The sequence below is a fragment of the Anguilla anguilla genome, chromosome 3 (genome assembly GCF_013347855.1).
Source record: "Anguilla anguilla isolate fAngAng1 chromosome 3, fAngAng1.pri, whole genome shotgun sequence".
Lineage (NCBI taxonomy): Eukaryota > Metazoa > Chordata > Actinopteri > Anguilliformes > Anguillidae > Anguilla > Anguilla anguilla.
The window spans coordinates 9,916,203-9,930,468 of NC_049203.1; the positions used below are offsets into that span (position 1 = coordinate 9,916,203).

The 14,266-nt window shown below is 41.8% G+C and overlaps 1 protein-coding gene and 2 pseudogenes across 26 annotated transcripts in view; all 3 read right to left on the reverse strand.

Annotated features, from left to right (window-relative positions):
- The window catches only part of LOC118223390 (protocadherin gamma-C5-like), a 247,865-nt gene that overhangs the window by 118,825 nt on the left and 114,774 nt on the right, over window positions 1-14,266 (reverse strand). Inside the window, exon 1 of one of the 26 annotated variants that reach the window (XM_035409865.1) lies at window positions 11,353-13,929. The exons of 23 other annotated variants lie outside the window; for them this stretch is intronic. In XM_035409865.1, the coding sequence (XP_035265756.1) occupies window positions 11,353-13,749 (2,397 nt within the window). In that variant the 5' untranslated portion in view covers window positions 13,750-13,929. Of the gene's footprint in view, window positions 1-7,868; window positions 10,397-11,352; window positions 13,930-14,266 lie in introns of those variants that run through there. 2 more of the 26 variants (XM_035409878.1, XM_035409828.1) reach the window with 2 other exon arrangements.
- Window positions 920-3,666, reverse strand: LOC118223407 (annotated as a pseudogene).
- Window positions 4,618-7,290, reverse strand: LOC118223398 (annotated as a pseudogene).

A 14,266-nucleotide genomic window follows, 5' to 3' on the forward strand; every position in this document is an offset into this window, starting at 1 on the left:
ACATGTACCAAAGTAATGGAAATAGAAAAGTATGAAGAAAGGAACTGCTCGTGATACAAAGCAACCCCCCCCCCCCCCCCCCCGCCCCCCCCCCTTATCTTTGAAACCTAGCAGACGTACTATTATGGCTTACACATGTATATCTGCCACGGGAATGACTCACTTGTATTTACTGATGATGGCAGCCGCAGGATGAATTCTGAAGTGTACAGAAACATCTTACCTGCTCAGATCCAACCAAATGTCTCCAAGCTCATTGGATGGTGCTTCACCTTGCAACAGGACAATAGCCCCAAACACACTGACCAAGCTACTAATTAGTTATTCAGGACCAGCAAGTGGAAGGTTCCGGACTGGCAAAGTCAATCACCCAACCTGAATCCAACTGAAGATGTGATTCACTAGCTGAAGGCAGGACTGAAGTCAAAAATTCCCTGAAACATGAACTAAAGATGGCTGCAGTAAAGGCCTGGAAAAGGATCATGAGGGAAGTTACCCAGTGCCTGGTGATGTCTATGGATTGCAGACTTAAGGCAATAACAAAGGATTTACAATAAAATAGTAAATATGATGACTTTAAGATCATGTTCATTTGTCCAATTATTTTTGTCCCCTAAAATAGGAGACCACGCATAAAAATGGCCTCAATTCCTGCACGGATCCCTGGATATCTGAATACCCATAAATTCTGGACTTTAGCCTCATATTTGTTGTTCCATTATGAATCCAGTGTGCTGGAATAAGACCCAAAACAACTATATTGTCACTGTCCAAATACTTATGGACTCAACTGCATATCAACGTGATGTCATATCCACACAAAGTCATGTCAGAAAAGCAATATGCGATGTAAATAAGAGCTTAGGGTGCACAGTTTCAACATTGTTTTATCAGAACCTGTTAGAAAACTTACCTTGTCGCTTAAGGTCTCCTCTACGATGTCCGTCCGCTGATGGGGCACTGTATCTATTCCACTTAAGTCATCATGACTAATGGGACCGAGGTACTTAATGTCACTCTTTCTGGAGTCAGTGGTTCTGCACACCTCGTAATTGAACACGTGCGGTAGAGTTCCTGTACCCCCAACATCTGCGTAACGGGGTGGATAGTATGGAATAATTGGCAGATTGGACTGATAGAAGATGCGAGATTGTCTCCATCTGTAGACTTTAATTGAGATGATAACTACCAATGATGAAATGAAGAGGAAGGAAACTACAGCCAAGGCCAATACTAAATAAAAAGTAAGACCGTCATTGTAATCCTTCTCGTGCGTAAATTCTGTAAATTCGGAGAGTACTTCCGGGAAGCTGTCGGCCACCGCCACGTTCACATTGACTGTAGCTGAGCGAGGAGGATGCCCGTTGTCCTCCACTACAACACTAAGTCTTTGTTTCACAGCATCTTTGTCAGTGACCTGACGTAAAGTTCTTATTTCTCCGTTCTGTAAACCAACTTCAAACAGCGCTCTATCTGTAGCTTTCAGAAGTTTATATGAGAGCCAGGCATTCTGTCCGGAATCCACATCAACAGCGACCACTTTAGTGACAAGATATCCAACGTCCGCTGAACGAGGCACCATTTCAGCCACCAGTGAGATCCCAGTCTGTACCGGATATAGAATCTGAGGTGCGTTATCATTCTGGTCTTGAATGAAAACTGTGACGGTAACATTACTTGTCAAAGGGGGTGAGCCTCCGTCCTGTGCTTTCACTAGAAATCTGAACTGCTTCACTTGCTCGTAATCAAAAGATCGTACTGCATAAATAACCCCGCTTTCCGAGTTAATTGAGAAATAAGAAGATATCGGGGTTCCACTGATATGTGTTTCTTCTATGATATACGATATTCGAGCATTCTGATTCCAGTCGGAGTCCATAGCCGTCACTGTAAATATAGACAGTCCAGGAGAATTATTTTCCATGACATAAGTAAAATATGCGCCCTGTCCAAAGACGGGAGCATTGTCATTTACATCGGACACCTTAAGATGTAAGGTTCTGGTACTAGAAATGGGGGGCGAACCGGAGTCAGTCGCAGTTATTGTAATATTGTATTCTGGCACGGTTTCTCGATCAAAGGCGGCGTTGCTGACCAATGTGTAATAATTGGTTAGTGAAGATTTAACCTCAAAAGGGATATTGCCTTCAATCGAACACATTACCCGACCATTCCCCTCGGAATCTGAGTCTTTGACATTTATAATTGCAATCGTAGTGCCCAGAGGAGCGTCTTCAGACACCGGGCTAGAGAATGACATGATATTTATCACAGGAGCATTATCATTTACGTCGAGGACTTCAACAACAACCTTACAGGAATCTACTAGACCACCTTGATCTTTGGCTTCGATTCTGATTTCGTATTTTTTTATTTTTTCGTAGTCAATTTGTCCTACAACGGAGATCGCACCAGTGCTTTCGTTTAGATCGAACATACCCACATTTCCCTTAAGATTTAAAAATGAATATGTTATTAATCCATTTAAATCGCTATCTGCATCACTGGCATTTACCGTTGTGATGTATGCGCCCTTCGACGCGTTTTCAAGCACAGTCGCTCTATACACCGACTGGTTAAAAACGGGTGCATTGTCATTAGCATCTAAAACGGTAACATCTATATTCACTGTACCCGATTTCTGCGGATCGCCGCCATCCACAGCCACTAACTTTAGGGAAAGACGAGGTTGCTCCTCTCGGTCTAAAGGCTTCTGAAGGACCATTTCCGCGAGTTTAACCCCATCTGGATTCGCGTGCTGCTTCAGAATAAAATTATCCGTCGGTGTTAAAATATAATTCTGAAGAGAGTTTACTCCAACGTCAGGGTCCTCTGCGCTCCCCAAGAGGAAGTGCGCACCCAACGCAGCCGATTCGCTTATTTCTAATCGAATTTCATTACTCGGAAACGTCGGAGCATTGTCGTTTACATCCAAAATTTCAACAGTGACACGGTGCAGTTCCATTGGATTTTCAAGAATGATCTCGAAACTGAAGCTACATGGCGAAATCTCACCACAAAGCTGCTCTCGGTCTATCCTCTCGCCGACAATCAACACTCCTTTGTCTGTCATTAGCTCTGCGTATTGAATGCTGTCTCCAGTAACGATACGCGCCCGACCTACCTGCAATCTTTTCACATCTAAGCCCAGGTCCTGAGCGATATTACCAATAAATGACCCCTTCCTCTGTTCCTCTGGAATAGAATAACGAATCTGTCCGCTTGACGGAGTGAAGTACATAACGTATATGAGCAGTACTTGCCATTTTAGTGTCGAGAAAAATTTCCACCTCATGTTTTTGTACAATAAATCCTCTTCTTTCCGTGATCAGTCGAGAATTCTACTTTGCATATATCCTCGCCGCGGTTGGATTAATCACAGCGACGCTAAGTAATGCTGCTATTTAAAAAACCCAGACCAAGTTAGACCTGCGCGAGGTGTTCGAAGAAACCACGCTCTTGGAGCCCTTTGAGTCTCTATGCCCTGGTTCTCCTTACAGAGACAGTAATATGGGAGGGCCATCTGCTGATAGCACAACAAATTATTGATTCCACCGACCAACAGCGACACTCACAGTCGAAACACAGAACAAAAATAAGATTATAAAATAATAAAATGCAACAACTAATATTATTTTTTTATAATAATATACAGATAATGTCTAACATTCCGCATAAGTACAACATTAATTATAAAGATTGTTAGTTTCAGAATGTTATTTGGCAAATGAATGTTCAAAGCCGCAATGTGGATAACTAAAAGAATGCAAACTTCAGCAAATAAAAAGTTAATAATTATGACGTTCCATAATTATCAACATGTTTTGTGCAGGCTGCAAAATTCTTAAATTGGTAGTCATAAAGCGAGTCAATTGCGTCAACTGAACTAAGGAATTGCTGTCCATGACAATGGTGCTGAATCTGAGAGCTGCTCTTTTCAACTCACCGTGTTAATTCAATAACGGTACGTTACAGTATAGACTAAACAAAACTTCCTACGAAAGACATCATTGAACAACATATATAAAGTTGTGAAACTGATTTCTCGGCTAAATAAATACTTATTAAATCAAAGAAAAGTTAACCATTAAGGAAACTGCAAGATAAACGATAAAAAAGAAGAAAAAAACATGGTAGCGTTGACAGTTTCAAAAATACCACAAGACTGCTGAGGCGCTATAGGTATAGCACAAGAATGCTAGGCGGAAATGCAGTTTACTTGTTAAGGAAATGCAGAGTAAAATGTCTAGTGCTAATTAAACTTTGATAGTGTTAATTCAACCCTTTACAGATAACATTTGGTCCCACATTCCAGACTGTGTGGGTTTTGTAACTCAAATATTGTGGGTTCAATTTACAGGACAGTGCCGCTGTTCCTTTGAGCAAGGTGCTTACCCAGAAAATAACCAGCTACATAAATAAACTGCATGCAAACGTGTAAAAGATCTATGCAAGTCGCTGTGGCTAAGAGCGTGTGCTCAATGTAGATATGTAATATAAAAATGAATATTAGAAAACTGCATTTACAAATGATGTAGATTCGTTCATTCTATAAGTTAAAAAATCGTTAATTCCACTTCAAAAATCAAAATGAGAAAGACACAATCTCACCTGCCGCGGTGATTCTGGCTCGTCCAAGATGTTTGTCTCTTTCGGCACCCGCTGCAAGGTTTCTGAAGAGCTGGCATCCACTATTAAAACGCTCTGACTGCAGGGTCTGATGAACTTACAGTCACTCTTTCTGGAATCTGTGGTCCTGCACACCTCGTAATTGTACATGTGCTGTAGAGTTCCTGTACCTCCAGCGTCTGCGTAACTGGGTGGATAATACGGAATAACTGGCAGATTGGATTGATAGAAGATGCGCGACTGTCTCCATCTGTAGACTTTTACTGATATTATTGCCACCAAAGATGAAACGAAGAGGAAGGAAACTACAGCCAATGCCAATATTAAATAAAACGTTAAGTTTTCGTTGTAATCCTTTTCGTGCGTAAATTCAGTAAATTCAGAGAGCACCTCCGGGAAGCTATCCGCCACCACCACGTTCACATTGACTGTGGCTGAGCGAGAGGGCTGCCCGTTGTCCTCCACTACAACAGAAAGCCTATGTTTCACAGCATCTTTATCAGTGACCTGGCGTGAAGTTCTTATTTCACCATTCTGCAGGCCCACTTCAAACAACGCCCTGTCTGCCACTTTCATTATTTTATATGAGAGCCAGGCGTTCTGTCCAGAGTCCACATCAACAGCGACTACTTTGGTGACAAGATAACCAACATCTGCTGAACGAGGCACCATTTCAGCCACCAGAGAAACGCCAGTTTGCATTGGGTAAAGAATCTGAGGACTGTTGTCATTCTGGTCTTGGATAAAGATGTTTACTGTTACATTACTATGTAATGGAGGAGAGCCACCATCTTGCGCCTTGACAATGAGTTTAAACTGTTTCATTTGCTCATAATCAAACGATCTGACTGCGTATATAACTCCACTGTCCGACTTCACAGAAACATATGCAGAGATCGGTGCTCCCGCCACATCAGTTTCTTCTAATATGTAGGATATTCTGGCATTCTGATTCCAGTCAGAATCATGAGCTTTCACGGTACATAAAGACACGCCGGGGGAATTGTTTTCGGCAATATAGGAGGTGTAGATGTCCTGATGAAATGTTGGAGCATTGTCATTCACATCTGATACTTTAAGGTTCAACATTTTTGAAGTTGAAAGAGGTGGTGAGCCCAGGTCAGTTGCAACTATTGTGATATTATATTCACCAATTTTTTCACGATCAAGACCGGCATCAGATACCAAAGTGTAATAATTTCTTAAAGACGATTTTACCTTGAAGGGGGTGTTTTGGTTAATTGAACAGCTGATCTGGCCATTTTCACCAGAATCAACGTCTTTGACATTAAAAATGACTATCGTAGTTCCGGGAGGAGAATCTTCCGGTATTGGGCTGGAGAATGACATGATATTTATTACAGGAGCGTTGTCATTGACATCGACTACTTCCACGACAACTTTGCTGGAATCGGTTAGACCACCTTGATCTTTGGCTTCGATTCTAATTTCGTATTTTTTTATCTTTTCATAATCTAATTGTCCTGAAACTGATATAGTGCCAGTGTTTTCACTGAGGCTGAAAATGTCTGCCACATTCCCATTCAGGTTTGAAAATGAATAGGTTATTAAACCGTTTGACCCACTATCTGCATCACTCGCATTTACAGTTGTGATATACGTGCCTTCAGAAGCATTTTCCAAAACAGTCGCTCGGTACACCGACTGGTTAAATACCGGGGGGTTGTCATTAGCGTCAAGCACAGTCAGTTCGATATTCACTGTTCCAGATTTCTGAGGATTGCCGCCATCCACGGCTATTAATTTTAGAGAAAGGCGTGGCTGTTCTTCTCTGTCTAAGGGTTTCTGAAGGACCATTTCTGCATATTTAATCCCATCTGGATTTTCGTGCTGCTTCAGAATGAAATTGTCATTCGGTGTTAAAATATAATTTTGAAGAGAGTTTACACCCACATCAGAGTCAACCGCGCTACCTAAAACAAAACGCGCACCCGACGCAGCCAATTCGCTTATTTCAAGTTTAATTTCATTCTTTTGAAAAACCGGAGCATTGTCGTTTACATCAAGAATTTCTACAGTAACGTGATGCAGTTCCATTGGATTCTCAAGGATAATTTCGAAACTGAAGCTACAAGGAGAAACCTCTCCACAGAGTTCCTCCCTGTCTATTCTTTCTTTTACAACCAAAACCCCTTTGTCTGTCTTTAGCTCTGCGTACTGATCGCTGTCCCCGGTCACGATACTGGCCCGACCTGACTGCAGTCTTTTTAGCTCCAATCCGAGGTCTTGGGCGATATTGCCTATTAGTGATCCCTTTTTCATTTCCTCTGGAATAGAATAGCGAATCTGTCCATAAGCAGCACGTCCAATACACGAAAGCAATAATATCAGTACTTGCCATCGAAGTCTCGTACACTTCTGCAATCCGTAAATATCCGCATGAGCCAAAGCTGTATTTCCCATATTCCTGTTGCAGGCTTTAACCACAGCAAATAAAATAAAATCAAATTCAAATAAATGCGATGAAAAGATAAATTCTTGACTGTATCTCCATCAACCACACGTAACAGAAATCCAAGCGCTATTTCGACTGTGAGTCTGTCTGACCAGCTCTAAGTATCCGTTTCTGTCAACACGGAGATATGGGAGGTCCTTCGGAAGACTACCTCATAAATTCACTGCACTATTCAACAGCGGCACTCAGAGTCCAACTCCAGAAGGACATGCGTGACGGTGTACTAAAATAAAATTCCAAACGAGTTATTTTTCGTCTAATAATAATAATAATAATAATGATCAATATAGGGCGATACAGCACAAAGTGCTTACATACAATTAAAAGAACTTGGTTAAAATGATCAGGAGCTTAAAAAAAAAAACACAAGGAACAGAAACAATAAAACAAAACAAGAAAAATAATTTACCCGGGCACTATAAATTACTCAGCCTTGTTTGCGGTGTAGATAATCAACGCAAATCCTTTAACTGATTAAACCCTTAAATGCTTGTGATAATGCTTAGCAGTTAAGAATACGACGAATTTCCTCACGAAATTGGAACAATAATCAAGGTTGATGCATCATTTAAAATATGACAAAGAGAGCAATTAAACATATAAAGCTTCACCAACACATCAGCATATTGGAGGTTTTATATACAATGCAATGTATGTTTACTGTGTGCACCCATGTTAAGTTACGTAAGCCTAAATGGGACAAAAAGTCCGTCCATAAAATATACCCATGGAAGTAAATAAATCCTTTAAAAAATTATCTCACCTGTAATGGCGAGTCCGGCTCGTCCAGGATGTTTGTCTCTTTCTGCACGCGCTGCATTGTCTCTGCACCGCTGGGGTCCACTGATAAAACGCTCTGACTACAGGGTCTCATAAACTTACAGTCACTCTTTCTAGAGTCAGTCGTTCTGCACACTTCGTAATTGTACACGTGCTGTAGAGTTCCTGCGCTTCCAACCGAGTCTGCGTAACGGGGTGGATAATACGGGATAACTGGTAGATTGGATTGATAGAAGATGCGGGATTGTCGCCATCTGTAGATTTTTACTGATATTATTACAACTAAGGATGAAATAAAGAGGAAGGAAACAACAGCCAAGGCCATGACTAAATAAAAAGTGAGGTTGTCGTTGTAATTCCTGTCCTGCGTAAAGTCCGTGAATTCAGACAACACTTCTGGGAATCTATCCGCCAGTGCCACGTTCACATTCACTGTAGCCGAGAGAGAGGGCCGCCCGTTATCCTCCACTACAACAGTAAGTCTTTGTTTCACAGCATCTTTGTCAGTGACCTGACGTAAAGTTCTTATTTCTCCATTCTGTGAGCCCACTTCAAACAGCGCTCTGTCTGTAGCTTTCAGCAGTTTATATGAGAGCCAGGCATTCTGTCCGGAATCCACATCAACAGCGACAACTTTAGTGACAATGAAGCCAACCTCTGCTGAAGGAGGCACAATTTCAGCTGAGACAGCAGTCTGTACCGGGTAGAGAATCTGAGGGGCGTTATCGTTTTGGTCTTGGATAATGACTGCAACCGTCACGTTACTACTCAGTGGAGGCGATCCTCCGTCTTGCGCTTTTACGCGGAACTGGAAACCCTTTATCTGCTCGTAGTCGAAAGAACGCACGGCATGGATTGCTCCGCTCTCTGAATTCACAGAAATGAAGGATGACACCGGAATTCCACCTACCACAGACTCTACTAGGAAGTAGGATATGCGAGCATTCTGATTCCAATCAGAATCACGCGCTCGCACAGAAAATACAGACAACCCTGGCACATTGTTTTCCATCACGTGGGCAGCGTAGGAGCTGTGCTCAAAAACAGGCGCATTATCGTTCACATCTGATATTTTCAGAGTGATGGTTTTGTTGCTGGAAAGCGGAGGTGTCCCTTTATCCACAGCTGTAAATGTGATATTATATTCACCATTGCGCTCCCTGTCCAACGCGCCCTCAGTCAGAAGAGTATAATAGTTTTTTAAAGTAGACTTAATTGTAAATGGGACGTTTGTATTGATTGAACAGTCTATTTGTCCATTCATACCCGAATCTGGATCTTTGACATTAACAATGGCTACAGTCGTGCCGCTCACAGAGTCTTCTGAGATAGGACTGGAGAACGAGGTAACCGCTAGCATAGGGGCATTGTCGTTGACATCAATAACTTCAATAATTACTTTTGCTGAATCCATAAGCCCCCCTTGGTCTTTCGCTTGTATGTTGAGCTCATATTGTTTGTTCTTTTCATAATCAATGTGTCCCATCACTGTTATTGCGCCGTTGTTCTGGTCTATTGAAAATAGTTCTGCAATCTCAGATGAAATGCGAGCGAAATGATACGTCACGTGACCGTACAAACCATCGTCTGCGTCCGCTGCACTCACAGCCGTTACCAGAGTGCCTTTGTGTGCGTTTTCAATGACCTCTGCTTTATATACAGACTGTGTAAAAACTGGTATGTTGTCGTTAAAATCAAGAACCAAAATGATTATTCTAACCGTGCCAGACCTCTGCGGCTCGCCGCCATCCACTGCAGTCAGTGTTAGTACCAGGCTATCCTCTTTCTCTCGGTCTAAAGGCGTGTGCAGAAACATTTCCACGTATTTACTGCCATCTGGGCTGGTCTGGATTTTAATACTGAAATGACTGGTTGGGTTTAATGTATAGCTCTGCAGCGCATTGATGCCGACATCGGGATCTGTGGCGCTCTCTTGTAAAATGCGAGAACCCGGTAGAGCGGATTCAAAAATTTCTAATTTAATCTCATTCTCAGTAAAGCGCGGAGCGTTGTCATTCACATCTAGTATTTCCACCACAACACTGTGCAGCTGCATCGGATTCGACATTATCATTTCAAAGCTTAAACTACACGGGGTCGTTTGCCCGCATAGCTGTTCTCTGTCTATCCTCTCTCTGACAACCAGAATCCCTTTGTCTAAATGTAGTTCAATGTACTCACTGCTGTCGCTGCTTACAATTCGTGCACTGCCGGATTTCATTCTTTTCGGGTCGGTTCCCAAATCCTGAGCTATGTTGCCCACAAACGAACCCTTTTTCGACTCCTCGGGGATAGAATATCGAATCTGCCCAAAAACAATCTCGACGAGGCACAAAACCAAAAATAACTGATTTGGAAAAAAACGAACAGTCCGTGTGATTGAGAAGGCATTCTGCCCTCTGCCATCTCTCTTTAGACGTGAACCCGAACTAAACATGGTAAACGGCGAAATCTGTATCCAAACTTGAACTGGTCGACTAATAAGAATTATATTTGGCTTCGTATTCCATGCAAACAGGTCACACTGCCTGATACTAGTCACAACACGATGACGGCCGAGGAAGTGGCCCGAGCCTCCTTGCCTCTGAATCACATGCAAGGCAAAGAGATGGGCGGTGCAAGACTATTCAACTTCCAAAGCTTTCCTGATCAACAGCGGCACTTAGAGTACAATGTACGCAATGCACACAATGAGTCTAGTATGAACTAATAAAAATAAAAAACACATCTCTTAAAGGCTTTTTTCTCTTCGATTTAGTGCTCTATTCGGCCATTACGCACTTAATTTTAGTCTGAGCGCAGCCTAAATATTCATATATAAGTTTGTGACTTGTACTGTATAGTATCTTTTAATTGTTCATAGGGTTTTTGCTTTTAACTCCAGTGCGATATGCTGAGAACCGACTCCAGCCCCATCGCGTTAACCAGCAACGGCACACAGAGAAATTAAGTGGAATTACATCTCTAAAAAAATGCCATATCCATTCTTAATTGGAGTTGACTATTATTATACATTCACACTTTTATTCTACAATATCGATTACGCAAGCACTTACATCCTAAAAAATATTCATTTATGTTCAATGCATGGTTTAAGTGTTTACCGCAGAGGTCGCAATTGTTTAATTTAATGCTAGATGCATTCAATAATTTGAAAATAACGTTGTTTTACATTTTATAACTTTAGAACGTTTACATCCAATGCTTAGTCGAAATGTAAATGTCGCGTTATCACAGGAGAAAGGTGCACGAGGATGCACAAATAACCGAATATATATTTCATATAAACTGTCAATACAAACCTTGATCAAACACCCACTATCACACTAATATGTTTCAGGACCATTTAACATACATGTAAAAAAAAAATCATTATTTGAAAGAATATTCGATATTCGGCAGCACATTTAAAAAAAACCATATTCATTCATTCATTCATTCATTCATAAAGCAGTAGTAACACTCACCAGCGTTGAAGATGCTCCGGTTGGAGACTGCTCCTTTTGAACATGCGGCATTGTCTCCATATCATTTATGTCAACACTCATGAGGCTTTGACTCATGGGTCTGAGGTACTTAATGTCACTCTTTCTGGAGTCAGTTGTTCTGCACACCTCGTAATTGAACACGTGCGGTAGAGTTCCTGTACCCCCAACGTCTGCGTAACGGGGTGGATAATAAGGAATAACAGGGAGATTGGACTGATAGAAGATGCGAGATTGTCTCCATCGGTACACTTTTATCGATATTATGACGACTAGAGATGAAATGAAAAGGAAGGAAACTACTGACAAAGCCAAAACTAAATAGAAAGTCAAGTCTCCATTGTAATCCTTCTCGTGCGTAAATTCTGTAAATTCGGAGAGCACTTCCGGGAAGCTGTCGGCCACCGCCACGTTCACATTGACTGTAGCTGAGCGTGGGGGTTGCCCGTTGTCCTCCACTACAACAGTAAGTCTTTGTTTCACAGCATCTTTGTCAGTGACCTGACGTAAAGTTCTTATTTCTCCGTTCTGTAAACCAACTTCAAACAGCGCTCTGTCTGTAGCTTTCAGCAGTTTATATGAGAGCCAGGCATTCTGTCCGGAATCCACATCAACAGCGACCACTTTAGTAACAAGATATCCAACACCTGCTGAACGAGGCACCATCTCAGCCACCAGTGAGACCCCAGTCTGTACCGGATATAGAATCTGAGGTGCGTTATCATTCTGATCTTGAATGAAAACTGTGACGGTAACATTACTTGTCAAAGGGGGTGAGCCTCCGTCCTGTGCTTTCACTAGAAATCTGAACTGCTTCACTTGCTCGTAATCAAAAGATCGTACTGCATAAATAACTCCGGTTTCCGAGTTAATAGAGAAATAAGAAGCTATCGGGGTTCCACTGATATGTGTTTCTTCTATGATATAAGATATTCGAGCATTCTGATTCCAGTCGGAGTCCATGGCCGTCACTGTAAATATAGACAGTCCAGGAGAATTATTTTCCATGACATAAGTAAAATATGCGCCCTGTCCAAAGACGGGAGCATTGTCATTTACATCGGACACCTTAAGATGTAAGGTTCTGGTACTCGAGATAGGAGGCGAACCGGAGTCAGTCGCAGTTACTGTAATATTGTATTCTGGCACGGTTTCCCGATCAAAGGCGGCGTTGCTGACCAATGTGTAATAATTGGTTAGTGAAGATTTAATCTCAAAAGGGAGATTACCGTCAATAGAGCACGTTACTCGACCATTCCCTTCGGAATCTGAGTCTTTGGCATTTATAATTGCAATCGTAGTGCCCAGAGGAGCGTCTTCAGACACCGGACTAGAGAATGACATTATATTTATCACAGGAGCATTATCATTTACGTCGATGACTTCAACAACAACCTTACTGGAATCTGCTAGACCACCTTGATCTTTGGCTTCGATTCTAATTTCGTATTTTTTTATTTTTTCGTAGTCGATTTGTCCTCCAACTGAGATCACACCAGTGCTTTCGTTTAGATCGAATATGGCCATATTCCCCTTAAGGTTTGAAAACGAATATGTTAGTAATCCATTTAAACCGCTATCGGCGTCACTGGCATTTACCGTTGTGATATATGTGCCCTTTGACGCGTTTTCAAGCACAGTCGCTCTATACACCGACTGGTTAAAAACGGGTGCATTGTCATTAGCATCTAAAACGGTAACCTCTATATTCACTGTACCCGATTTCGGTGGATCGCCGCCATCCACAGCCACTAACTTTAGGGAAAGACGAGGTTGCTCCTCTCGGTCTAAAGGCTTCTGAAGGACCATTTCTGCGTGCTTAACCCCATCTGGATTCGCGTGCTGCTTCAGAATGAAATTATCTGTCGGTGTTAAAATATAATTCTGAAGAGAGTTTACTCCAACGTCAGGGTCCTCTGCGCTCCCCAAGAGGAAGTGCGCACCCAACGCAGCCGATTCGCTTATTTCAAATCGAATTTCATTACTCGGAAACGTCGGAGAATTGTCGTTTACATCCAAAATTTCAACAGTGACACGGTGCAGTTCCATCGGATTTTCAAGAATGATTTCGAAACTGAAGCTACATGGCGAAATCTCGCCACAAAGCTGCTCCCGGTCTATCCTCTCACCGACAACCAACACCCCTTTGTCTGTCCTTAGCTCTGCGTATTGAATGCTGTCTCCAGTAACGATACGTGCCCGACCTACCTGCAATCTTTTCGCATCTAAGCCCAGGTCCTGAGCTATATTACCAATAAATGACCCCATCCTCTGCTCCTCTGGAATAGAATAACGAATCTGTCCGCTTGCGCGACTGAAGTACATAACGTATATGAGCAGTACTTGCCATTTTAGTGTCGAGAAAAATTTCCACCTCATGTTTGTGTACAATAAATCCTCTTCTTTCTGTGATCAGTCGATAATTCTGCCTTGCATATATCCTCGCTCGGTTGGATTAATCACAGCGACGGTAAGTAATGCTACAATTAAAAAACCCAGACCAAGTTAGACCTGCGCGAGGTGTTCGAAGAAACTACGCTCGTGGAGCCCTTTGGGTCTCTATGCTCTGGTTCTCCTTACAGAGACAGTAATATGGGAGGGCCCTCTGCTGATAGCACAACAAATTATTGATTCCACCGACCAACAGCGACACTCACAGTCGAAACACAGAACAAAAATAAGATAATAAAATAATGAAATGCAATAACTAATATTATTTTTTATAATAATATACAAATAATGTCTAACATTCCGCATAAGTATTGCATTAATTATAAAGATTATTAGTTACAGCATTTTATTTGGCAAATGAATGTTCAAAGCCGAAATGTGGATAACTAATAGAATGCAAACTTCAGCAAATGAAAGGTTAATAATTATGACGTTTCATAATTAT